Source organism: Penicillium antarcticum (assembly GCF_028974205.1).
Source record: "Penicillium antarcticum strain IBT 31339 chromosome Unknown utg000009l_segment0_segment0, whole genome shotgun sequence".
In the NCBI taxonomy this organism is placed as follows: domain Eukaryota; kingdom Fungi; phylum Ascomycota; class Eurotiomycetes; order Eurotiales; family Aspergillaceae; genus Penicillium; species Penicillium antarcticum.
The window spans coordinates 674,462-700,323 of NW_026695307.1; the positions used below are offsets into that span (position 1 = coordinate 674,462).

At 50.0% G+C, this 25,862-nt stretch overlaps 7 protein-coding genes across 7 annotated transcripts; 3 read left to right on the forward strand and 4 right to left on the reverse strand.

The window, feature by feature from the left end:
* Positions 1-655: 655 nt before the first annotated feature.
* On the reverse strand, positions 656-3,433 carry N7508_008615 (uncharacterized protein; the record flags this gene model as incomplete). The annotated part of the gene is made up of 1 exon (XM_058466678.1): positions 656-3,433. One exon carries the CDS (start codon positions 3,431-3,433, stop codon positions 656-658), a length of 2,778 nt encoding a protein of 925 aa, XP_058314524.1.
* Positions 3,434-4,182: 749 nt separating this feature from the next.
* On the reverse strand, positions 4,183-8,148 carry N7508_008616 (translation initiation factor 3 subunit CLU1; the record flags this gene model as incomplete). Its single annotated transcript, XM_058466679.1, has 4 exons — positions 4,183-7,767; positions 7,826-7,881; positions 7,932-8,003; positions 8,112-8,148. 4 exons carry the CDS (start codon positions 8,146-8,148, stop codon positions 4,183-4,185), a joined length of 3,750 nt encoding a protein of 1,249 aa, XP_058314525.1.
* A 1,327-nt stretch (positions 8,149-9,475) lies between these two features.
* On the forward strand, positions 9,476-11,358 carry N7508_008617 (ATP-binding protein; the record flags this gene model as incomplete). Its single annotated transcript, XM_058466680.1, has 5 exons — positions 9,476-9,759; positions 9,810-10,175; positions 10,226-10,467; positions 10,522-10,862; positions 10,927-11,358. 5 exons carry the CDS (start codon positions 9,476-9,478, stop codon positions 11,356-11,358), a joined length of 1,665 nt encoding a protein of 554 aa, XP_058314526.1.
* A 171-nt stretch (positions 11,359-11,529) lies between these two features.
* On the forward strand, positions 11,530-12,638 carry N7508_008618 (uncharacterized protein; the record flags this gene model as incomplete). The annotated part of the gene is made up of 2 exons (XM_058466681.1): positions 11,530-11,818; positions 11,908-12,638. 2 exons carry the CDS (start codon positions 11,530-11,532, stop codon positions 12,636-12,638), a joined length of 1,020 nt encoding a protein of 339 aa, XP_058314527.1.
* A 456-nt stretch (positions 12,639-13,094) lies between these two features.
* N7508_008619 (RTA1 domain-containing protein) lies at positions 13,095-14,147 on the reverse strand (the record flags this gene model as incomplete). Its single annotated transcript, XM_058466682.1, has 3 exons — positions 13,095-13,729; positions 13,784-13,876; positions 13,952-14,147. The coding sequence occupies 3 exons, from the start codon at positions 14,145-14,147 to the stop codon at positions 13,095-13,097; spliced, it is 924 nt and encodes a 307-aa protein (XP_058314528.1).
* A 2,400-nt stretch (positions 14,148-16,547) lies between these two features.
* Positions 16,548-19,352, reverse strand: N7508_008620 (putative phosphoketolase; the record flags this gene model as incomplete). The annotated part of the gene is made up of 8 exons (XM_058466683.1): positions 16,548-16,585; positions 16,641-17,466; positions 17,535-18,155; positions 18,209-18,518; positions 18,566-18,718; positions 18,767-19,001; positions 19,061-19,135; positions 19,190-19,352. The coding sequence occupies 8 exons, from the start codon at positions 19,350-19,352 to the stop codon at positions 16,548-16,550; spliced, it is 2,421 nt and encodes an 806-aa protein (XP_058314529.1).
* Positions 19,353-19,666: 314 nt separating this feature from the next.
* On the forward strand, positions 19,667-21,302 carry N7508_008621 (uncharacterized protein; the record flags this gene model as incomplete). Its single annotated transcript, XM_058466684.1, has 6 exons — positions 19,667-20,043; positions 20,126-20,440; positions 20,493-20,555; positions 20,620-20,692; positions 20,754-21,131; positions 21,264-21,302. The coding sequence occupies 6 exons, from the start codon at positions 19,667-19,669 to the stop codon at positions 21,300-21,302; spliced, it is 1,245 nt and encodes a 414-aa protein (XP_058314530.1).
* Positions 21,303-25,862: the final 4,560 nt, after the last annotated feature.

The window sequence follows — 25,862 nt, forward strand, 5'->3', positions numbered from 1 at the left end:
CCAGCCCTGTCAAAGTGGCTTGGTGCCCGAATGGTGGAAAGTAATCATCCGATGTTTCATAGGTTAACTGCACGCTGCAGGCCTATATCTACGGTCATTCCCCCGCGTTGGCGCCGGCCTCCTTCCATTTTGCTACATGGTGTCTTATCTGAGTGCCAGATAGATTGGTGTTGGCTTTGAGTTGTTTGTCCGAGGATTCAGAGCGGAGAATTGCTGACGCCGTGGCCTAGATCCAGAGCCAGGTCGTAGTCTTGACATACACCGCTGATCAAAATCTCGAGAAAGTGAAGGGAGAATGCAAGATCTAGAAGAAAAATGGAAGAGATAAAGACTCCAATTTAGACCGGCCAAGGGTATCAAAAGAACAAAGGGCCAAAACGCCGGTTTGCCAAAAAAAAAAGGACAAAAAAAGATCATATCCACCGTTCCCTTCATATGAAATGAACCAAGATCGCGTTCATAGTCGGACCATCTCGGCCAAGTGGAAATCCAACCGCTCCAATTTTAAGAAAGGGTCCATTCGCAAAATGAAATGTGATAGACGCCACAACCATGGCACAACGACAAGCTTGGAGGTTCACTGACCTCTCTTCCCGGCGAGGTAATCTACAACGGGTCCCACTAGAATGATTTTAGAAAGCCCAGGCGGCCCCGCTCACAGGAAACTGAGCTCATCATCACTTTCCTCTTCCTGAGACCAGGGGATAACAAATTGGGAGATGCGCCTCCCACCAATTTTGGGCATGGCTGGGGATGGACTGGGAGAGCGCGCAGGCCTTTGTCTCTGCATTGTGCGATGGATTTGTCTCTCACCCCGCTCCAATGCGGGCCGGGTTGTATCCTGTCGTGTGCGAGTTTCTCGGTTGTTGACAACCACAACTTCGACTTTGTTGCCTTGCTTTGCAGGGGACATTCGCATGTTGACGTTGCGCCTTTCTCGTAGGGCCTCACGGCGGGAGACAGGTTCCACGGTGGAGTTGTATCTATTAGGCGAAGGCGAGCGTCTTTGGGCACTGCTCTTCTCATTCTCAAACACAATAACTGGGGTGGGTCGCTGACGCTTCCTAGGCGGAAACTGCACGGAATCCGTGTCTTCGAATGTTCGCTTGGGGGCTACAGGAAGAGGGACGGCCACCGATGAAGGCGATGAGATCACACTTGAGATAGAGTCTTCCAAGCTATCATCGGCAGACGAGCTACTGTCGTCGGTGCCAGGAATGCATGGTCCTGGGCTTGAGAGCATCCGCGCAAAGGGCCTTGAGGACTTTTGAACTAGAATGGGCCTAGGCTTGGGCTTGCTGGTTGGCGTACGTGCCACCCACTCGCCTATACTTTCTTCCCAGCGGAACAAACTCTTGCTTTGTGCAAGCTCCTCAAGCTCAGAGTCTTGTTCAGAGTCTTCCTCGGGTTTGGGTTCCTTCTGGGTTTGGATTTTGACAACTGTCTCTTGAGCCTCGATCGCCCAAACAAGGTCTTCTGGATCATCTGTGGCCTCTGCAAATATCATGGCAGATTCTGCAGCAACTTGTCCAAGCAAAGAAGACAGGCCTGGTGTATCCGCCAGGCGGGACAGTTGGTCAATCATGCGACGTACATCTTCGCTCACAGGGTCACGCTCGGTTTCTGTGCCAGTCTTGAGACCACGGAATGCCTGTCGCACAAATAATGCCATTTCTTTAATCATGTCTGTGCGAGATGCAATGGATCGCGCACATTCATCAACACTAGTTGTTGAGGGTATCTTGTAAGTAGTATCGTCAGACAAAAGTGCGTCATTACACTGTGCAATGCTGGTGCCAAGTAAGATACAGCCGCGCCGTAGTAGTTGATGTGGTGTAAGATTTGGTCGCTGACATAGTGGGTTCAAGTCCATGTCTCGCTGTAGAGCAAGCATGATATAGCTGATAAGATGGCCTGCCTTTGTTCCATTGGAGCGTTCACTGTTATCGCTGGCACGAGACCGTGACATATGCATACCACACATCGCTGCCATGAGACTTATGACATGGTTGCTAAGCGCATCTTCAACCTGCAGGGGGCAGCTTTGCGGAAGATGCGGATTTTGCCATGGCCCTATAGAAGAAGCCCTGGTATCACGAGAACGGGCACTCTTGGCTTTGGGTCCCGTTGGGGCCTTCAAAGAAGAATGTACAGCAGTAGCGTGGCGCACATCACTCGCTGAGAGAATCACGGCTTCTATAAGTCTGGAAGCTGCAACATAGTCATCATCTTGTTTCGAAAACGATATCGTCGCTCGTGTCACCCAGACAGTCCATTGCTTGGTCGCCATCCATTCAGGGGGCAATATGCCCCTTGAAACAAGCTTTGCAAGTTCATCGAAGATGTAAGATGGAGGAGCAACCCCATGGTGTGCATATCTGCGTAACAATCGAACCGCGTCTCCAGAAGGACTGGGCTGGTCCGGAGACTTCAAGGCAGTCGGGTGTGGATAAGAAGTGCGGGTGGACAGCAACGTAGAAAGTAGCGATTGACAAGCATCGGGAGCGCAAGATTGACACTTTTCAATCAATGCACAAGCAATTCCATCTGACACCCAATGATTCCGTATCATCGAAGCAATCAAATGGATACCCTGCGCGCGAGTAGCCTCACGGAGCGGCTTCCAGCCAGAACCGTGAGGTGCATAAAATGTTTCTAATTCTGTAAAGTATGCATCGCACATATCTTCGTCTCCATCTTCGTCAAGATCATCTTGTGTTTTTTGTTCAGTCGCAATGAACACAGGCAGGCGTCGCGCAAGCATCGACATTAAAGACCGAGCTCCGCGAGTGACCTCCTTTTTGGCCAGGGGATTTGCCTCGGTCTTGGAGATTCGAGTATTGAAAAGGAAGTTCTGGAAAACACGGTCGAGATTGTGGGCTATGCCAGCAAAGGTCGGGTCGCCAGATTCATCAAGCAGTTCCTGCCAAGGGCTCTTGTGCAACGAGTACAATTCACGAAATGCTTGCTGCTGCGCAGGCTGAGGGACAAAGCTAGGTCTGTCGATTGAGCGTTGCGACTGCGCGCTCGGGGGCATCTGCCATCGTCTCCCTGTAATTTGCGGTGTCGCGATCTCGATGCAGCCGGGCAGGGTCCGCGGTGCTTCAGGACTTTGCAGCGATAGTCTGTTTCGCCTCCTTCCGTTGTTTTCCTCGCCTCTGTTTGAATATTTGTGTCTCGCGCGGCGCCGTTCGAGCCTCCCTGGAATCCAGACCGGGTCATTGTCGTCTGCGTCGGAAGTTGAAAGGTTGTCCACGCGATCCTCTTGTTTCTCTGTATCCACTGCAGCTTGTTTTTGCGCTGTTTGTTGTTTCCTCGACTCGGATGCGATCACGGATAGCATGCGTTGGTGCTTTTCGATTCGACGACAGATGGAGGTCAGAGGGCGCAGCACACGATTCGCCCATCTTGCGCTAGATTGAAGGTCATCCATGAGGTATAATGGATAATGATATCTGCTTAAAGCATACAACTGTAGAAAAATCAGCATTGTCTCAGTTTGTGTCTTTGGGTCGCATTGCACCAACCCCACCGTACGAAATAGCCCCTCAGTCATACATGGTAAGAAAGAGAATAATGAAAAGATACTCAGCAAGAATTGCTTGCTTCCAAGTAATACGCAATGAGATAAAGTATCAAGAAATACAAAGCGCGTTAAGTGGATGGATGCATGACAACATTGCACGACACAAACAAAGTAAACAAATATTGCCAAAAGCGGTAAGGTGGATCGGTGCACATTTTGCCTACTGAGGCACGCATCCTGAACTATACAGTATTAAGGTCTGATATGATATTGTGTACTGTAGAGACATGTATGAATGTATGAACATGATGGATTCTACCCAGAAAGAGAATTGACCCAAGTCGTAAAACCCCATGCAAAATCCAGAGACATACCAACGTATAATGCACCAGATGAGGCGATATAAAACAACCGAATCCTTTTTCATGCACTGCCCGAGAGAAAACCTAACTTGACAGATCAAGACATCAAAAAATGAGAGGAGAGAGATCTAAATAAAATACAGCAATTCTTTTCGCTCATCAAGCCTGCCCACCGTTCCCCAAAATGACAATGGATATAGAGATAGTAACTTATTTGACTGTTAACACATGTAATGACCAAGAAATTAAAGGCGTAAATCAAATGATGCAGTTCGGCTAGTCTAGGAGACTAATTTAAGCCTTAGGGGTCTGCTTGGAGCCGCGAAGCTTGGGGTTGCTGGTGGCAGCACGCTTCTTTTGCTTGGAACGCGAAGAGCTGCCGGCATCACCACCCTCGATGAACTTCAAGAGCTCATCGATGTTCCGGGAGTCAAGACCGGAGGGAGTAGAAGGCTGGGCAGCACCAGAGACATCTGGGGCGACCTGGCCGACCTGGGGCTGAACACGGGTGCCCATGGTGGAAACACGGGGATTCATGTTGATGCGGCGCAGGCGACGAGCCTGGATGTCTTTAGCGTGCTTGGCGATAGAGACAGCGTTCTGGGTGAGCTGCTCGAGCCAAGTCTCGGCCTCCTTGGTGTTACGGTCCTCGGGACCAAGCTGGGCGAGGAAGATGTTGTAGGCTTCACGCATCTTACCAACAGCGGCCTTAGAGTCCTGGTCCAGAGCAAGGGCCTGGGCCAATTGGAAGAGGATGGTGGCGGTGTTGATGGACTCCTTGCCGAACAGGTCCTCGCAGACGGAGAGGGAAGCCTCGAACCACTTGCGGGAGTCGTTGTACTGCTTGAGGTGCTGCAACATAACGGCGGCGTTGTTCATGGTGGTGATGGAGTCTGGGTGGTTGGCACCGTAGATGATCTTCCAGATATCCATGGCGTGTTTGATGTAGACCAGAGCGGTCTTGGTGTTACCAGAGGCGTGCTCGAACAGACTCAAGTTGAGGTAGCTCAAGATGGTGTCAGCGGAGTCCACACCCATGGTACGCTCAGTGACAATGACCGCCTTGCGAGCAAGCTCGACGGCAGCCTCCTTCTCATCGGTCTGGTAGTACAGCATGGAAAGCTGGTGGTAGAGCTTGGCAACCTCGGGGTGCAGAATACCGTAGATCTGCTCGTGCAGAGACAGAGACTCCAGGATGAGCTCCTGGCCCAACTGCTTCTGGTTCTGCATGAGAGAGATACGGCCGGCCTCCAGGGCCTCCTCGGCCAAAGCGCTGCGGGGAGCAGCATCGCGGACCAAAGGCACAACATTCAGGATGTCGTCAGCGGTGAAGGTAGTAGCGGGCTTGGCGGGAGCAGGGGCGCGAGTGGGAGACTTGGTGTCACCACCCTTCTTCTTGTTGCCCTTCTTCTTGGGCTCCTCGCGGTTGGTGCCGCTGGCGGGAACGGGGACAACCACTTCCTTGACCTGGTCCTTGCTGAAGGGGAAGTCGCGGGCACCAAGCTGGAGACCCAACTTGATGGAAATATCACGCAGAAGCTGCAAGTGTCTCAAGGAGTTGGTCCAGCCGTTCTTCAGGGAGAAGCGGAAGCGAATAGTAACCTGCTGCTCAATCTCGGCGCGAAGAGACTCGGGAGTGACCTTCTCAAAGGAGAAGTCGCCCTCGGGGAAGATCTCACGCAAAGACTCGTCAATCTCAGCCTTAGGGGCAGCGTTGACGGCGGAACCGAGGAGACAGTTCAGCAAGTGAGAGATGCAGGGAGCAACGAAGGGAGCAGGAACACTGCTGAGGTAGCGGTTGGCAACGTGTTTGAAGGCACGAGTGATCATCTCCTGAACGAGGAGGGTGGATAGAGCCTGCAGGCGAGGCCCCTTCTCGTTGGACTGCTGAGCCAACTTTCCGAGGTAGCGCAAGTTGATACCGCGCTTGTGCAGGAGCTGGGTCAGGGACTGGCCGTCCATGGGGAAGCCAACATCACCGTCGTGCAGGTCCTTAAGCAGGTCGGGAATAACCTTAGACCGCAGGTGGTCACAGGCGCCACGGACCTCCTTCTCATCCTGGGCCCACTGCTCCTTTTCCTCATTGGTCTGGGGGACTTGGCCGCTGAAGACGTCAGGGTTGAGAGCCAAGTTGAATCCGGAGATGTCAACACGCTCCTGCTCAGCAGCGGTCTCCTCCTCGGTCTTGCCCTCCTCCTTGGGAGCCTCGGCGGCGGCGGCACGGCGGCGCTCCACCTCAGCCTTGACGTACTGGCTCATCTTGTGGCGCCAGTAGGACTCAACTAGCTCAAGACGGAGAACAGACATGCGGTGAGGGTAGACATCGCTGCCATTCTCTTCCTGCCACTCGGCATCCATAGGAGCCACGCGGTACAGATCCAAGACGTACTTACGACCATCAGTACCGAGAAGACCCTTGGTCTCAACGCTACCCTCGAGGTCGTGGCGCTTGTTATCCTTGTCCCAGACGGGGTGGGACTTGATACGGAGAGCCTTGGAGAGCTTCTCGAAGACGGGAACAAAGTCGGAGTGAGTAGCCACAACCTCCTTGCCCTCAACACCACCGTAGTCGATCTGGTGCTCACCGGGCTCACGCTGCTTGAAGATACCAGGAACAATGCTCTGGCCAACAATACGCTTGCCAAGGTAGTCGACAACCACGGTTCCAGGGGTGAAGAGTCCATCGATATCGAGCTGGTTGACAGCCTTAATTCCGAGAACATCCTTGCCCACAGCAACGCGGGCGGCCTCGTCACCACCCTCGGAGGTGAAAGTGCCAACGCCATCAGCACCGAAGGAGTAGAAGATGTTGTTGTAGACAAAGATCTGGGCGTCCCGCGCCTCAGTGGGGTTCAGAGGAGCAACCTCACCCCGGGCAACCAGAACGGCACCGCGAGCAGCAGCTTCGTTGTAATCGGCAAACAGCTTGGAGGTCAGGCGTTCACGGAACACGCGGTCCTGCACAGTGTCGCGGGGAAGTTCGCGGGTAGTCTGGAACTCCTCGTTCCAGTCACGCAGAGTCTCTGCATTATCGACGCCAGAGATCAGGTAATTCTCCTGAGAACGAGTGATATCAGGCTGGTGGGCGGCTAAGCTGGAAGTAGAAGGGGAGATGAGCCATGGGCTGTTAGGAATAGCGTTCTGGAAGGGGAAGGTGGTCAAGAGATCCTTCTCGTTATTGTACTCCTGCAGAGCCTCGAAGGACTCGTTGAAAGAAGGAGAGATGTGAGAGATCAGAGTGAGCAACGAGTGGGCGCTGCCCTTCTTGTCCTTGGGCATGGGCTTAGGGAAAGGATCGAATCTGGTGTTCGAGTTCTTGTTTACGAAGAAGCCGGACACGTGAGCAGTAATCTGAAACTGTTCACCTTCGTTGGTGGTAACCAAAAGGTAGAGCAGGTGGCCCTTCTGGCGGAGGTTGTATGGAACAGGGTTCCATGAAGACAGAGAGATAGACTTCACTGTCTTAGGGAGAGGAGTCTGCGCGGCGGGCAGGATAGTCTGTAGAGATGAAACTCCGGTCAAGTCGTATTTGGAAAGAGAGTGCTCCTTCTCCGAGGCATTGGCCTTGACGGCGTCCGCGGAGATGGCGTCGTGCAGCGAGAGACCAGCAGAGATACCGTGGAGATTATCAACCCGGTCACCGGAAGCACCAATCAGCTCTCTGATGCGGACGACATGCATGCGAGCCTCCTTCTCGGTGTAGGGGTCCTCAACCAGGACAATCTCGGAGTCGGCCTGGAGATCCGGCACCTCGGACAATTCGACAAAGTCATTGATACGGCTGCCGTTGAATTCGAGGTGGAAGCAGGTGTATTGGAAGGTACCCGGTAGCTCGACAATGGATTGGCGGACGTCCTGAACCTGTTCTTGGCTGGACACCTATACAAATAAACGAGTCAGAAGCATGCTCCCGAACTTTCTTCAATGCAGCACCCACCATCACCTGAATCTTATAAGGAGCGTGAGGAAGCTTCACGGAGATCTGGAAGAGACCTGGACTCGAGTTAGAGAACGTTTACAGCGTCTGTGGCTACCCAGCGTACCGCCCGCGTTGTCCTCCTCAACACCCTCGGGGGCGTCACCATTGATGACTTCTTGAGAAGCTACAGGAGCCTCTGTTCCTCTGTTAGCATGTGCCCTGCATCTTGGTTTACCGAAACCTGGGCTGTTTTCCGATGATCGAGACGGGTCTCGTGCTTCGAGCTTCCAGGGCTAACACACACCTTTCGAGTGCTCCAACTCCCCATTGGTCTGGGCCATTATGTCGAATTGGTGAAAAACGAAGCTTCGACAAAGGATACGTGCAACAAACCACTATCCCACAACCGTCACGCGGATGGGACAAAAGTTCGGAAAAATGGGTCGGGGAAAAAAGGTCAAGGCCTGCGGGGAATCGGCAGGGACTAAAAAGTAGTATGATACAAGGAAAAAGGGCAATTGGGCAAGAAACAAAAACCCCGTACCCCAGAAAGTTGAATAGGATGTTAAGGTGTGAAACAGGGAAACCGGAGAGAAAATTTCGCGGATGCGGCATACCCTCGGAAGTGCTCGGGCGGTGGGTTCGGGGAAGACGCGGAGAGTGCCTCTCCACTCTACAGTTGGGATTTGTTTGATGATCTTGCTATTTTAAATGATGAAAGCATATTATATACTTAGGTAGTGGGGTGGTTATAGAATTGGTATATACCTAATTAGCATTGTCTGGGTGACAAACTCATAGATTATAGTATTTTGTGCCTTGGTGCCTCAGGTGTCATTATTCTTGTACACGTCGACATGCACTGGCCCATGAATACACTGTGGCATCTTGCTTTGGCGAAATGTTTTCGATGGTGAGTTTGAGCTGTCATATATGTTTATATTTAAAATGCATGGCATTTTACATCGGGATTAGTTCTGGTTGAAGCTATTGGGGGACCTTGTTGAACTATATATAGGGGGCAATATGCTCCATACTACGTCACTGGCAAACTCCATCTGTCCCTGTGATTTTGATGCATTACTATGATTGCTAATGCCTATTAGGCCCGGCTCACTGGTACCTTCATGCACTGAAGTGCCTTGCAGTCTCACCAATGCATAGATTATCTCATTGTCAGCTTTGTTGGGGCTGAAGACCAATGAGTTTGAGGCACAATAAAGGAGAGCAAAATGCTGTATGGGAATATCTAGATCAAAGAGCCACGGGCACACAATAGCATTGACTATAGAATCAAAGAAGACCATACACTCAAGCATATAGATGATCAGAGTGTGACCGTATCGAAACGCCAAGCCTTTCGCATCCCTGGTTCATCGAGGCTGAGGTCCGAGTCCACCTTCCGACTAAGCCACACTCTTTCGTATTCTGACTTGTTTTTTGATCCTTCAGCCTCTCTTTCAACTTCATTTTCTTCCATTTACAGCTTTCAGCTGAGTCTCTCGTTTGTCTTTAAACGACGCGTCATCCCCCAGAGTGGCGCTGTGACCCCATTTCAACAATACACTCATTTATCATTACTTTTGGAGGCTTATCACCAATTTTTGTGTAAACAATTGGAAACGTCATACCTCAAAGCATCATATACACACGCCAAGACGAACCAGGATGCCATGGAATCGACTTGTACAGCCGGCAAGGTGCTATGCCCAGCGGGGCTTGCCAAGACTTTGGTCTAATAACCGCGTTGTGGTGTATACACCGAAGCGGTTCAACTCAAACCCTCAAAACACCGGGCAATATACCCCGGGTCCTACTGACCAGCCTGATTCAGATGAGGGTAAAGGTCAAGGCCAGGGTCGCAATGGCGACTCAGACCCTAACTTGAAATCTACGATTCTCAAGATGCTTGAAACTGCAGCAACCACTGCAGCATCAATTTTCATCCTAGGGTAAGGATCCATCGCGCGGACTATATACTATTATCGCTAATATTCTCAAGTGCGGCTGGTTATGGGTACCACCAGTACTACAAGTACTTGATCCTGGACAAGATGGACAATGCGTTCAAACCAGGCGATCCCGCCCTCGAGATTGCGGGCGTTGTATCTGGAAAACACCAGTACCAACATGAGGAGCACTGGGTTATTCGCAATGAGCAACCCAAGGTTGACGAAATTGTAGCCGGGCGAAGAACGGGCCACTATTACCTAATGATTGGTGAAAAGGGGACAGGAAAGACCTCGATGCTTCTCGAGGCTATGCGCAAGATCAATGGCAACAGTTGTGCGATGTTCGAAGCGCATGCTGATCTAGAGATTTTCCGCATTCGACTGGGTAAAGCTTTGGACTACGAATTCCACGAGGAGTAAGTTGTTACTGGCATCAGCGACAAGCACAATACTGATATAGTTCTAGCTACATTGGCAGTCTTTTCAGTATCCGTGGCCCGAGAGACACTACTGCTCTCTTGGACATTGAACGTGCCTTCAATAAATTGGAGAAAGTGGCACTTACCAGGAGACGCGCCGGCTCATCTCCCCTGATCCTGATTATCAACAGCACTCATTTGGTTCGGGATGACCATGATGGACAGGACTTGCTCGAGATGATTCAGCAAAGAGCAGAGCAATGGGCTGCCAGTGGCCTTGTCACAACTAGTAAGCACCCAACAAGTGTTTTGCGTTACTTTTTCTGACCTTGATCGATTTCAGTCCTCAACAGCGATGATTACTGGGTATATGAGCGTCTGAAGCGTTATGCAACTCGCATGGAAGTCATTCCCGTAACCGATCTACCCAAGGACAAGGCGATGGCCGCATTGAAGAAGTACCGTGAGCAGTATTATAACCAGGTTCTCCCATCATCGGTTCTGGAGCAAGTCTATGACAAAGTGGGCGGTCGTCTGTCCTTCTTGAGCCGTGTCGCCAAATCTGAGGATATGACCAAAACATGCGACGACATTTGCCGCGCCGAAAAGACGTGGCTTCTGAACAAGTGCTGGATTCTTGGAAAGGAGATGGACGACGATGTGATGGACGAGCAGAAATTCTCAGTGAGTCATGCCCACAGAACCCTCAAACCTATCACGCAATTCAATCTAACCAAATACACACCAGTCTGCGGCTATGGTGCTTGCGAAGGCACTTGTTGACAAAGAGAGAGATATGGAGCGTTACCACCCAGAAACAGGCCACATTTTGCCTGAGATCCCGCTTCACGAAGCACGCGAGATTATGACCCGTGCTGACTTCATTCAATCCTACGATCATGAGAATATCTTCACCATTGACTCGCGAGCCATGGTGCGCGCTGACTCTGTGCCTATGCAGAATGCCTTCCGCGAGATTTGCGATATCGACAGATTTGACTCGCACCTGGAGGGTACTCTAGAGCGCATTGGCGACATTGAGAGTCTTGGTCGTACTCGTGAGTTGACAATTAAGGACCTCTGGAACCAGGGCAAGTACAGGGTAGTGGTGAAAGACAACCACGGACGTGAAAGTGGTACAGTGGAATTTGCCGTGGCAGAGACAGAGGAGGATGCTTAGGGTTGTCAAAAGATATGCTTGGCCCCACTGTAAATTAGCAAACCTTGGAATTGTACAATGACATCATCACGTGCTCACCGCTGGCACATTCCCGCCATCTTTCTCTTCTTTGTAACAGCACTTCAGACTCAATTCCTACATTGCAGTATTATCATAAGCAGATCTGCAAAAATGTCTCCCAAAAAGCGAACTGCATCAACCAGCACCACACGAGCTGCACGCGACCCTAAGGTCGCGGCGAAGTCTTCTCCGCTGATGCGCATTCCCTCTCCGGCACGCTTTATCCTTGTGGTCTTGAGCAGCCTGATCGTGAGCTCAATCCTGTTTACACTCACCTCCAGCTTGACCCTGGGCGATCTCGGGCCCATCAGTAAACACCTGGAAGAATGGTGGGAAGTGGGGGTCCTGATCGGTTGGAGAGCTGTGGAGGTTGGGGTGGCCTGGGTGCTCGGATTTGACGGTAAGCAAAGCTCTGTATCCCCTTGCTGCTCCATGCAGCTATATAGATAAGCTACAGAGTCTGACCTTTGGTATGATCATGTGAAATAGGTCGCGATGTCGCATCGTTCCTGTTCTTGACCCACCTACCGATCTACTCGCTCTTGTCCTGCTTCTATGCGGTGCGCCCAACCTCAGCTTTGATTTCCTACGGAATCACAGTCGCCTCTACCGCGCTTCCATTTGTCTTCCTGCGCCGGCTCTCTTCCGTCCACGATCTGTCTCATACGCCCCCAGGCGCAATTGCCAACCGAGGCATCCTGCAGGACAAACTCACCACTTTCTTCACGAGCTTGCTCGCAACGTCAATCTTCAGCGTTGTACTCTACATCAGCTACGCATCCTGGCTTCCTGCGCAACTGGTCGTGCACTTTGAGAGTCTCCCGGATATTAGCGCCGCGCACGCTGGACCCGCCGGTCTGCCAGTGCTTTTCCTGACTCTCGCTCCTGCTGGCTGGGCTGCGCGGGACTTCCTATTTGTCAGTTCTACTGGATACACGATCAACGATGCCCAGGCGGCAAGCGCCAGCAGCGAAGGCGAATCCTTGGTTGCGGCCATCTACCGCAAAACCTGGGGCAAGCTATCGACCAAGACCAGAGTGCTGGTTTCTCGGTCGATTATTCTTGCAGTTGGAATCCTACTTAACACCATTATTCAAGTGGCTGGCACCATCCGTGATGTCTCTGTCGTAGGTGCTGCCACATGGGGATCCGTCTGGGCTGTTTCTGCGCTTGTTACAGGAGCAAGCTTCGGCTGGATTGAGTCCGTGGAAGGTGTATGATATGGAAATGGGAGTCTTCTCGCGCGGAGTTTGATTGGGTGTTTTCTATGATGCCCGGTGCTTGACCGGTGGGCGAAATGCCACCAATACAAGCGCCTTCTGTTCTTTTCATGGAGCCCAAGAATGTCGCTGTTTTTTTCAATGCTGCAGTATATCCTTATTCCAGGTTGACCACTTCGTCACTTTCTTGTTTATTTCATGTTATCATTCGGTGCTTGATGGTTGTTTTGCGCATCGATTACCCTTCAGATCATGTTTTAATGGGGCATACCCAAAATCATATGCCATTGAGACTATCCAAAAGTCTATATAAACCCTCATTATCCCCCGAGTATAAATTGTCCCTGACTCGGTATCTATCTTCTAACACAAGCACAAGCAAAGGTATATAGAGAGAAAAAAAAAATAGCCATACCAACAGCACCACAAGCAAACCGATGACGAAAGAAAAAGCAATCACCAATGAAGAGGAGGACCACGGCTCCCCTCCAACCCATCAACAGAGCTATTCATTTCCAGTCCATCAGTAGATGGCCTGTCAGGCTTGGACGAGAAATTCTTCCCACTGGGCAACAACCAACCAGGATGAAGCACATTAAAGACAGCGACACAAACAATCATCATGGCACCATCAAGCGCAATAAAGTAACTTTCATGAGTAATAAGATACCCAGACCAACCCTGCGACAACTCAATAGTCCGGTAAATACTCCGAATATAGATGCAAACAATAGACAATACCATCGCAGCAAACAAAGGAATAACCGACCCAGTAAGCGACTGCAGCAGGCGGCGGCGCATCGTGCGACGGACAAAGTCAGCCGCGCAGAAAACAAAGATCGTAATCGAGAATAGTTGGAAGACAATGCCGGCAACCATGATGTGCGTTCCTGGCGCTGTATCGCCGTCGATCTGGCCCGCTTCTCCGGAGGCCATGCCTCCGCCGACGGCTTGGACGACTAGCGAGATTACATCGCAGGTGCAGAAGATCCAGAGGTAGAGCTTTGGCTTTAAAATTGAGGATTCGTTGCCAAGGAGTTGGATGAAGCGGCCTAGGAGGATGTAGATGCCTGCTGTGTAGAAGGTTGGGGCTGGGAAGGATTGTTAGGTGGTGTTTGGATATGGGCGATGGGTATAGGGCTTACCGATGATGAGGGTGGAGATTTGCATTAGGAATGCGGTTGAGCTATATGGGCATTTGGATGACCAGGTACGGCCTGCCCAGCCAATTACTTCGACTGTTGCGGTTGTTAGTGTTTTGTTGCGCGAGTTAGGGTTCGGCGTCGTAGGTGACGATGCGATACTGTTCTTACCTAAACATCCGATGCTGAATACGCTCGTCCACCATGTTCGCTTCCAGGCCATTTGAACTGTATGCAGGATCATTGAGAGACCGAAAAGTGTACAGTATGCGATGCCTGCTGCTAGTGTAGGGACGTATCCGTATGAAGTCTCCACGCCCTCGATGTAGGCATGGCAGCCCACTCCCAGCTGAAGTTGTTCAGCCATGGTAAAGAAAACAAGTGAGCGCCGCAAAGGTATCGAACGTAAAGACCGGCGGTAAATCTATCGTGGGATAGGGTGATGTGACGATAATGTCTAAGCGGCTCAGAAGAGATTTATAGACAACAAGACCGATTCCCTAGACCAGATGGGTCCCAGAAAAGACAAGATATCAGGCGTCAACATTAAGAGTCAGGAAGTATAAATATGAGATAGCATGGCTGGGCAGACACTAGCCCCACCATCGGGGAAGAGCTTGCGAGGCCAAAGCCACGGGTTTCTAATGCACGCCTACTCCGTCTCTACAAGCATGTTAAATTGACCGGGGAGAGACAAGTATAAGACCCGCACCAGAGCATCCAATCGCAAAACAGGAACTGCACAGATTGAGACCTGTCCAGCGGGTTGATAATCGCGCCGGCTCTGTCTAGTATAGTAAATGAAGCGAGAAGGCGATTAAGGCGTGGGAACCATCAAAATGCTTGGTTAGATTGTGGGAATCCCATGGGCCATCTGTGCATGGCCCTGTCCTCGTGTATGTTATATGACATCAAAGCCACAGAAGAAAAAAAAATCCTTCAGATTTTATAGAGATTCGGGCCGAACTACATGCGTTCTCGCAAGCCCATCCCTTTTGGGTTTAGCGTGGAACCTGTCGCCAAGTCAGCCCTGGGATGATTTGATGTCAGGATTCCAGGTTATCTCCGATCTGAGGGTAAGAGGGCTCAGAGAGAGCGTTGATGATGGGGCACTGCCACCGTTAGCTTTTGTGGTTTTTTAAATATTCCGAAACCCGACGGCCCAAATAGGCTTTTGGCCCTATCGACTCAACCATGCTGAGGTGAGATCGTATTCATCATGCCACGAAGTTGCTACAGGTACAGGGTGCAGAGTGCATTCTCGAGAAATATTGGAATCTGGCCCTAGCTTTGCCAGAATAACGGACCCTAGAATCAATTCAGGTCCGCGGTATCGGATGATGGCTGATGTGAAAGCGGACGAGAAAAAAAAAAAAAAAAAAAAAAAAAAACGTGAACCAGATCCACCTACGCCTCATGGGCCGTTGCCTATTGCCGCTTAAATGGTACATGCTATAGGCACTACACACTACACTTCGGATCTAAGTTTGAATATTTAATAGTCTTTTTTATAGATATACGCAATATCGTTACGGCTTGGAGACATGGCACATTTACTTTGCCCCGGAAACCACACAGACACAAAAGCAATTCTAGCACATTTCAAACACTTTATTTTATGCGACGTCATGCTTCTCCGTGTGAACATTAGACTGCTACTCAGCCTAGCCCACTTGATATACCTCCACCCAAAATGCGATAACCTCCAAATACATTGGTTTTATATGGATGGAGTCATAAAGCCTTCCCGCCCTGCCACGGCGCCAATCACCACATGAACACAGCATACCGAGAAGCCTAGAGCATAAGAAACCTGATAATGTAACAAACCCTCAGGTACCAACACAAACGCAGCCCGTTCACCCTCATTGCAACGAGATAACAACTCTATCGAGACCAATTCTCAACCCTCCTAGTCCAGACATCAACGAGCACAGATAATCACATAGCTACAGTGACTAGACCTTGACATTTCCCATGGGACGCCTCTTATGGGACTGTCCATGGGAGTGGGTCTATGGGACTAAACATCTATGGGAAATTCCCTTGGCGGGACTAGGCCCCCGTGAAAACTCCCATGGGAGTTATGGGAATTCCCATGGGAAATGTCAAGGTCGAACAGTGACCAACGAACGGGGAACCAAGCCTCGTCTTGGCGGCCCAGATACCAATGCCACGGACCTACCCAGTGGGACAAACACACCATGCTCAATGAGCCTCCTCCCACAATAACCAGGGCATTCACATATTCAGCATCCTGCTCTAGATGTCAATTAAGTATTCTGCAGTTAGCGGCGGAGTCGAGGAATTGGGTTAAGCGACCATGGTTCTGCGACTCAGGACAGGGGGTCGGTCTACTTCCGATCGCCCCTTCAACAAATCAGATTCTAGGATCTGGCTCCGTGGACGCGGATTCGATAAAAATAGACTCTAGATTGATAGTTTTGACAATGGAAAGCAGGAGACTGATGCGTTGACTCTTCTCCATGTGGAGAGACGAAGAGTGAAATATTGAAGTGCGAAATGCCTTGTGTGTCTTGAATCATTGGCCCGTCAATGAATCCCCAGGGAGTCTACTCAAATGCGGGAGGAGCGAAGAGGTGGTTTCCTCATTGGGGGAAAACAACGCCTAGGCAGGATCAAATGTTGCAGCGAACTTGTAATTGTCACCATTCGGGCCATCGAGTGATGTTGGTAGGTATCGCCATAGATGATAATATCTTGGAGCCTAAACTATTCCAGTTGTAGATTAAATGTTTAAGCTACTCTAGTCAAACTTTGGGGTGTCATAGATGTCCTCGGGATCTGGGAATTCATGTCAGCTGTGCTCACAAATTGTCAAAGAAATAGGAATACTCACCTTGATGGTTGGCAAGGATAAACCTACGCACGCTGACAATATCCTGCTCAAGCTGAGCATTCAGCTCCTGCTGACGAACCCGAACCTTCTCGTTAAACTTTGCGGCACTACGAAGCGCATTCTGAGCAACATGGAAACGCGAGACACGGTTGACGAGCATCATGTCAAATGGCGTGGTAGTACTGCCCTCTTCAATATAACCAGCAACAGAAATACGATCGAGGCCAGGCCGTCCAAAGAGCAAGCCCTGCAACTCGGTTGGATATCCGTGGTAGTTGAAGTGAACTGGCTTATCAGGAGTGAAGAGGGTATCAAATGCCTCCGTGGAGAGAGCGTGCGGGTGCAGTCCCTCGTTCTCAAGGATCATTAGATCTGTCACGTTAACAACGCAAACACGCAGCTCTGGAGCGATCTTCCGCAGAAGCGCTGCCGCCGCAATTACCTCGAACATCAGTTCGACACCAATACCGACCAGGACTACATCGGGTTTGATTCCATTGTCCGTGCTGCAGAATTTCCAGATTCCTGCTCCTGCGCGACAGTGGGTCTCGGCTTCCTCGGGGGTGAGATACACGGGGGTTGGCTGTTTCGAGCCTACCATCAAGTTAATGTAGTTCTTGGACTTGAGGCAGTGATGCACGGTCGTCACAAAGGTGTTTGCGTCTGGTGGCAGGTACACACGAGCTGCGGTGGGCTTCAGCTTCAACACTGCCCCGATGAATGATGGGTTCTGGTGGGAGAAGCCGTTGTGTTCCTGGCGTGTCCAAGTGCTGGTTTCGATGTAGTTGATGCTGGCTACGCCGGAGTGCCATTTTGTTTCAAGTGCCTATAACGAATCATATGGTTAGACCTGGTTCATCAAGTGAAAGAGGGAAGGGAGTGAAGGGAACTCACCATCTTGATAAATTTGGCATATTGCACCATCATCGTATGTATGATGCCGAGGAAGCTCTCATACGATGGGAAGATACCAACCCGACCGGTCAAAGTATAGCCCTGCATGAAGCCCTGACACATGTGTTCACTCAGAACTTCGATCACACGACCACCTCGCGCGTTGGCAAACTCATCCCATTGGAAGTTGCGGTTGGTGCTATCGAAGACAGCAGAAAGTTTGTTACTTTCCAGCTCATCGGGTGAGAACAGTCGTACACCGTGTGGATTTTGCTTGAAAGTTTGATTGATGAAGCTTCCCACTATTTTCATCGCACTCTCGCTGGACCCTTTGTCTCCACAGAACGTCTTCCAGTCTGGCAGATCTGGAGGAACGTAAGAGTTATATGATTCAATGCGTTGGCCTAGTTTCTTCGCATCCACAGTCGGGATCACGGATTGAATCTCGTCGATGACACCGCCATCTGCTGTGAAGAGCTCCTGTGGCTTGTAGCCAGACAACCATTTCTGAAGCAGACCCAATTCTTCATCGTCGGACTTTGCTTTAGGCAGAGGAACCTGGTGTGAATGGAACGAGCCCTCAATGAATTGACCATGGAGCTGCTTTGGTCCAGACCAGCCCTTTCAAAATAGTGTGTTAGCTTGAGCATTCATATAAGTCACAAAATTCATACCTTTGGAGTTCGCAGAATCAGCATAGGCCATCTTGGCTTGAAAATTGGCTTCCCGGAGCGAGCAGCCTTCTGAATCTTATTGATTTCCTTGACAGCCCAGACCATGGAGCAATGGAGATCGGTATCTATATCATTGATATCTTCCACGAAGCGAACTTGATACCCATATCCACTGAAGAGGGCCACAAGCTCCTTGTGATCCATGCAGCCGAAGATAGTTCGCTCACTGATCTTGAACCCATTCACATGTAGGATTGGCAGAACAGCGCCTGATTCCTTGGGATCAAGGTATTTGATTGCATGCCAAGATCTGTTAGTTATTAGCCAAGTACGCGGTAAACAGAATGGATCACGAACGTAGCAGTGGGGCCAGTCTCGGCTTCTCCGTCGCCTACAATACAGGGGACAATTAGGTCTGGGTTGTCCATCGCAGCACCGAATGCTACTGAGAGGGCATAGCCCAGCTCTCCACCCTCGTGAATGGTGCCGGGGGTTTCGGCGTTGATGTGGCTGTAACAATATTAGCCGAGGAAGCTGGTAAGATGTCAAAAGACTGACCTTGGGAAACCAGCTGGGGTGCTGAACGTAGAAATGAGATTATGCAAGCCCTTGCTATCTCGCGAATATTCAGGATAGAATTTCTCCAGCGAGCCTTCTAGCCAAAGAGCGGCTAGCATTGCCGGCGCGCCATGTCCGGGGCCGACGACATAAAGCATGTCCAAGTCCATTGTTCGAATAAGATAGTTCAGATGGGAATAGACCAGGATCAGACCTGGACATGTTCCCCAATGGCCTGTAGAGATACTATGTCAGCTAGATTATGATCGCAGACTATAGTTCAAAGCAGCTTACCCAGTAAGCGAGGCTTGACATGGTCAAATGTAAGATCTTCCTTTAGAAGTGTATTCTCTTGCAAGAAAATCATCGCTAAGCCCGAATTAGTCGCTGACATTCAAGCACATATCGCCATTGATCGCTCACCTGCCGCGATGTATGAGGCCGCTCGGCGAAACTTGAACAACGCATCGCAAGACTTCTGATCTAGATTTTCATGGTCTAACTTGACGCTAAGTTTCTCGAGGTAATCCGGCAGATGCGACGGCTGTGGCTGCGGATTTGGTTCTTTTATGACTTCTCCGGGCATTGTGAGTGTAGTGTATGGGAGATCGACAAAAGTACGGCAAGTATGATCCACAGCAAAGTCTGGGGAGAGACAAATGTAGATAGAGTGATGTGTTTTCAAAAAGATAGAAAAGATGAACAGAATAAATTAATAGATGGCACCACTGTTTAAACAATCATGCTATGTCAGCCCAACAGGATATTTAATCCGCCTTGTTCCCGGCGACGTCATTACCTGACATCACCACGACAAACCAGTCACTCACCATTTCCAGGTCAATTTCTACTGCGATAATTTGAACACATCCTGTTTCACATACTTTCAACGTCTACAATATGACAAGGTCTATTCTTGCCGTCAACGCGGGCTCATCCTCCGTCAAAATCACCTTCTATACCTTCGAAAACCCGCCAAGAGCTATCGCAGATGCGGAGATCTCTGGGATCACCGCACCCCCACCATCGTTCAAGTATCAGAAGGGAGCTTCAAAACACAAGGAAGAGCTCAAAGAGAAGCTGGCAACACCCCAGGATGCATTCAATTACCTCTTGAAGCGCTGTTTCAGCGATCCCGAGCTCTCCGAAGTCGCCAGTGTCGACGATCTAGCTTACATCTGCCACCGCGTCGTTCACGGAGGAGATTACCATGAAGAAGTTGAGATTAATGACGAGACACTGCACCATCTTGAGAAATTGGAAGACCTCGCGCCACTGTAAGCTCGTCGTACCTCGACCATATCGCCTGCTCCCCACTATATACATCTGTCCAGTGTGTTAACCCCACTTCACCAACAGCCACAACTTTTCTGCGCTGGAAATCATCCGTCTTTGCAGAAACGAGCTACCGAAAGTTAAGAGCATCACCTTCTTCGACTCAGCATTCCATCAGACTATCCCCGAACCCGTGTACACCTATCCCATCGACCAGGAAGTCGCCAAGGCGAATGGATTGCGCAAGTATGGATTCCACGGAATCAGCTACGAGTTTATCCTACGATCTGTCGCGCAGCATCTGGGTAAGCCAGTAGAAAAGACTAGCCTTATTGCTATGCATATTGGCAGTGGTGCCTCGGTTTGTGCTATGAAGGATGGCAAGTCGATTGATACCTCGTGAGTACCCTGCTACCTACAAAAGTTGAACATGTGCTAACACTATGGCTAGTATGGGACTCACGCCTCTGGCGGGATTACCAGGCGCGACGCGCAGTGGAGATATTGATCCTTCGTAAGTTGATCCCATATCCCCCGTTCTGTCGCGGCGGTACTGACAGAGCATGCCTTGTATCTAGATTGGTATTCCACTACACCAACGAAGCAGGCAAATTAAGCCCAGCAAGCACCAAGGAGATGCATATCAGCACAGTGCGTAAACCCCCAGCACAGTCCAAAAAAGAACTCCAAGTCTAACCAAACCCAAACCCAGGCTGAAGAAATCCTCAACAAAAAGTCCGGCTGGAAAGCACTTACTGGAACAACCAACTTTGGCGAGATTGCAGTCGCAAACCCACCCACCAAAGCGCACAAGCTCGCATTCGACATCTTCGTCGATCGCATCCTAGGCTACATCGGAAACTACTACGTGAAGCTAAACGGGCAAGTGGACGCGGTCGTCTTCGCCGGTGGTATTGGCGAAAAGAGCGCCCTCCTACGCCAAACACTAGCAGATAAGCTCCAATGTCTGGGCGTGGCGGTCGACGCAGCAGCAAATGATAACGGGCCTGGGGACGATGAGACGGTGAAGGACATAACTGCCGGTGGAGGCAAGGGGCCCCGGGTTCTAGTTTGTCAAACTAATGAGCAAGTAAGTTGTCTCACAATACAGTCGCTCGATGATACAATCGGCGCGCTGAGCAGTGCAACCCTTCTAGCGGTTTTTATGCTCAAGTCCTTGATTTGGGGTTGGATTTTTGGCTAACATTGGGTTGTATTGCAGTTCGAGATGGCATACCGCTGCGTCTGTACGCGGAGCTGAGTTCACATGCGAGGTGTCGACTTGTGCGCGCGGTATGTATTTCAAATGGCACAGATAGATGAGAGTGGCTGGGGGCAGCAGCTGAGCATACCTTAAGATTACGATTGATAATATTGATGGGCCTGCTCCGCACATGTACATGTACATACTCGAGTTGATCATTCCAAATAAACGAAACTCTCTATATGTGACATGGTTTGCGTGCTTTTGACATGGAAGGGAAAGGTACATGTATTTGTGTGGCCGGAGTGACAGGTAGTCTCCGACGCGTCAAGTCTCAGATACAACCCACCCCCAGTCCCGGGTGGATCAGACCCGGAAATGGGGATATTGGGATCGGGTAGAAGCAATGCCAGAGTGCTGGGTGTTCCAGGTACACGGTCATATTATGCGCCTCAATGTGGTGGTGGTGCATGACCATTCCACAGTGTACAGGTACAGTCGTATGTTAGGGGAGAAAAAAGCCAAAGCACAAAGTCCCTGCATACCAAAGGACCAAGTTGTGGGGTGGATGCGGTGTAGCCTATAGACCACTATCATTGGCCTAGACAGACCAAATACACCTGCAATGTTAGCAATGAATGTGACATATCTACTGGACCAGGTTATCGGAGCGGGTAGTTCCCCGGTCTCTGCAAGATCGATCGAGTTCAACCATGGTTCTGATCTGCAGGCTAGCGGTTTTGGGAGACGTGTACCATGTATTGTTCGGTCTGTCTGACTGTGGTCCCAAGCTCGCAATATGTGGCATGTACATGTATACTGTGAGTATGTACCTAAGGGTGCATCGCAGTGATCGTCAGATCGGGCGTTTCCTTTCCTTTGCATGTCATACAGTGTGCATTATACATGTACAGCGTACCTATCCTCTCCCGTATGAGGCTGATGTGTGACGCAGAGAGTACTTTAGTTCATGCCCAGGGGGTCCTCACGCAGTAAATGGAAACGTGAACCAGCCACTTAGAAGGGGCCGCGGAAGGGGATGAGAAGCCGACCTAGTGAGTGGGTCATGCAAGATTGTATCAACATTGTACTGTGTATGGCTCGATCAGTCATACTCCCTGCGCCCCGCGTCATGTCGTGATGGGTAACAAAAAACTAAGTTCCCGAAGTCAGGGGGAGAAAAAAAAAGGGGGACGATCGAACCCGACGCGGTGGTGAGCGGAGAGAGATCGTCATCTAGCATTTCCGAGGTTATTGCTGATGTGGGTTGTGGCCTGTCATTCTGTATCCAGAACCTATCCACTCCTTTATTGGGGATTCGAAAATCCTTCTAAATCAGGGAGCTAAGAATTGGGATAGACGCATCCTTTGGTTCGGGACGGGGAACGCAGTCCCCATGTCAATCCGGAAGCTCTTGTTTAATCTAATTTGGCTTCCTTCTTAACGCCCTTAACGGAGTAAGGCGGCTTACTGCTGTGGACACCACCCACTATTGGCAGTCCACCGCTACCATCAAACTATGGAGTGCATAGTCTTCTAGAACTTTCCGTCTATGGAGCTGAATTCTAGAGAGAATCGGGAAATGGTACTTAGGATCGCCCGGCTTCACATCCGCGGAAGACCTAGTGTGCGCCATTTCCCTGTGTCTAGTGATCTTCCCAAGAGAAGTGAATCAATCTGAAGCCACATAACGCCACAAACAATGAGAACGCGCAAAAAGCAAAGAGAATCCCAACACAAGACACAGGTACCCAATTTCAGGAGCAATGACACATCCACAATCCTGTCAAATAAACAAAGAGCTGGCTGGCGCGAAGGAGCATCCGGGACCAGGGGACCCCCCTGCCTAGGTCCCAACGCAAAACATGATAGCCAACATGAGATGAACTCGCGACCGTTTATTCGACACCCTTGAGATTTGAACGCCACTGCGTAGGCATGCTGCAGATATAGGGCCGCGACAGAGCGGATACCAAAGTAAGAAAATTGACCGAAATGGAAGGTGAGCTACATTACGGCTAAGACGTTCCGGAACAGATGGAAGCCGGTTCATGCAATCGGTAACCTTGTTTTGTAGACTAATGCATCAACCCGAGGTCTGGAGACTCTTTTCTTTGTACTCGTTGAGATCACTCTGGACTACGTACTAAGGGCTAGAGGGATTTCGGGGCAATCACGAACCACAGCCCTGGGTCTCGGAAACCGTTGAGTCTAGTTCTTGTTTCTAACCTGTTCCTTTCTAGAAAATCAGGCTATCACGGTCCAGCCTCTCTACAATTCTCCATGTCTCCATGTCTCCATCCATCTATACTCCGTTCACCAACCTCAACGGTGAAAAGGGGGAACCTAACTGGGTCCATTAAGGTTAACTAACCGATGGAGTAGCGCAGCAGCTTTCTCCCGTTTCTAGCGTCATTCTAGCTGTAATCGAAACGGGGTCTTCCCGAGTTCCTATAGCCAGAGGGGACCCAGAGGGGACCCAGAGGGGGATCCACTATGGAAGAATAGGAAGCTCGTTTACCTTGACAATTGGACACTTGGTCATTTTTGGTATCGGGGAACACCTGAGTCCGTAAATACCGTTCCTATGACCTAGTTTTTATGGGTCGTTGGCCCACAGGGGATGATCGCCAATTGTATCCGGGAGTGTGAAAATGTTCCCCTATACCCGAGGTCTGTCTCGGGAATAAGACACGCCAGGTCTTGGGTAGAGTGTTTGCGTCGGGGAACTGGTGGACGTTAGATTCCGCAAAGTTTTAGCCGCCCAGATGTCCGTTCGGAAGGTCCGTTGGTCGCGTTGGGAATGGGTCTTGATCCCGTCAACGGTCCTAGGCTGCAATCAACCGTCGATCTCCGGACCCGATTACCACGAGGGAGAAACTCAGATTCACCGATTCTATTGTATGGAGGGTAATCCTCCTTTTTTTTTGGCGAGGTGGACCATAAGCTGAAACAGCCTAGGAGTCTAGGACCGGGGCAGGGGAGGCGACCCGACACGGATAGGTACACTGTACCTGTAATTGTGGCTGGATTATGTGTCGGGTTCCATTGTGGCGAATTCAAGCTGTATAGCTATACCCTTAATTAGGGGATATGGGGGTGGGTCAGGAAGAAGTCCAGAATGTTTCCCTGTCAAGGTATTACGACCCAGAACTCCGGGAACTAGAAGGCCAAAAGAATGTTCACGTAATCGAGACGGGTTTTCATACACTTAGCGCCTCCCCACCCCCTATGATGGAGACCGGTTTTTTTTTTCTTTCTGTCTTTGCTCGAGATAAGAAAATAAGTGAAGTGACGAGATTCAGAATCAGGCGCCTAAAGGAAACTGGCTTTCTTCTGATCTGTAACAGGGGGAAGGGGGAAACACGATTCAAGTCCGAGATGAGAGATGAGAGATGAGGTTTGCGACTGGTCTTACCGCAATAAATGGTGAATTGCACGGGGAACCGCGTTAGTAGGCCGGATGTCTGGCCTTGATTGAATAAAATACTTGGTGTTGGCTAGGGGACCTCCAGGGCTTGACCTAGGCATCATATGTCAGCCCCTGTGTGTATACCCACGCGAGAATGATATACGTAAAGAAGGATCCATTTTCTCGTTCCTGCGGCTGATCTCCACTTATGCACGAAGGCCCGGAGATTTGGTGGAGTGATACATAAGAGAAGAGCTAGATGCATCCAAGATTAAATTGTGATGAATCCAGGATCTATGTGTACATGTGTAAGTATACATGTAAGAAAGGGGGAACGCGTTCCTCTTCCCCGGGACCAGGGGACGGGAGAGCCGCTGTGTGCTAAACAAAGAAATATGGATATGTTTATCATTTTCATTTATTTTGGTTTTTTATTTATTTTAGGTCCTTTTTAGTTTTCTTTTTTTTTTTCTCGATTTACCGATTTACGATTAACTCCATTTCGTTTTTTTATGTTTTAAATGGTTTTATTGATTTAGCAAAAATATAATTACAATAATCCTGAAGATCAACTCCTTAGAAAAAAAACTCTCTATATCAACATCATTTCCCCCTGCGATTTTAATTCTTTCGACATACCTAGCCGTCTCTCCCTACTCCCCTTCCTTCTCCCTTCTCCCTTGCGATACGTCGATTGCTCTTTTGTCCCGGATCGACCGGGGCCACTTCCGGAGCACTTCTCCTTTGCTCCCTTGCTGTTCATATCCCTTCTCGCCGTTTTCTTGGTTCAGATCGAGATTTCTATGGATTAGCTGCAGCTACCCTCATATCGGTTTCATTGGACTTGATTTTTTTTTCACATAAAAAGCAAACTGTCCAGCATTGAGAGGACCACTTTTCCTGATTTGTCGGGTTTCGTCACATTCCTGCCCTACGATTCTGCTTGATCCCGCATTTGTCCCAAGTGGTTATCCTTAAAAGGGTCACCTTTTCCGATCTCGACTGCATTTGCTGCTGCACCCACCAGCATTTGTCTAGACTTTTTTCACTTTGGGGGGTGGATTGGGCCTTCGATTGTTTGAGAATTTATCCATATAAGAACCGCGCTTCGTCGTTGTTTATCCGTGAGTCTCAACCATCTCATTCTTCGCCCTGCAATCGCAACACTCGCCTTTCCCAAATTTCCTCGCCCTTCTCTAATCATG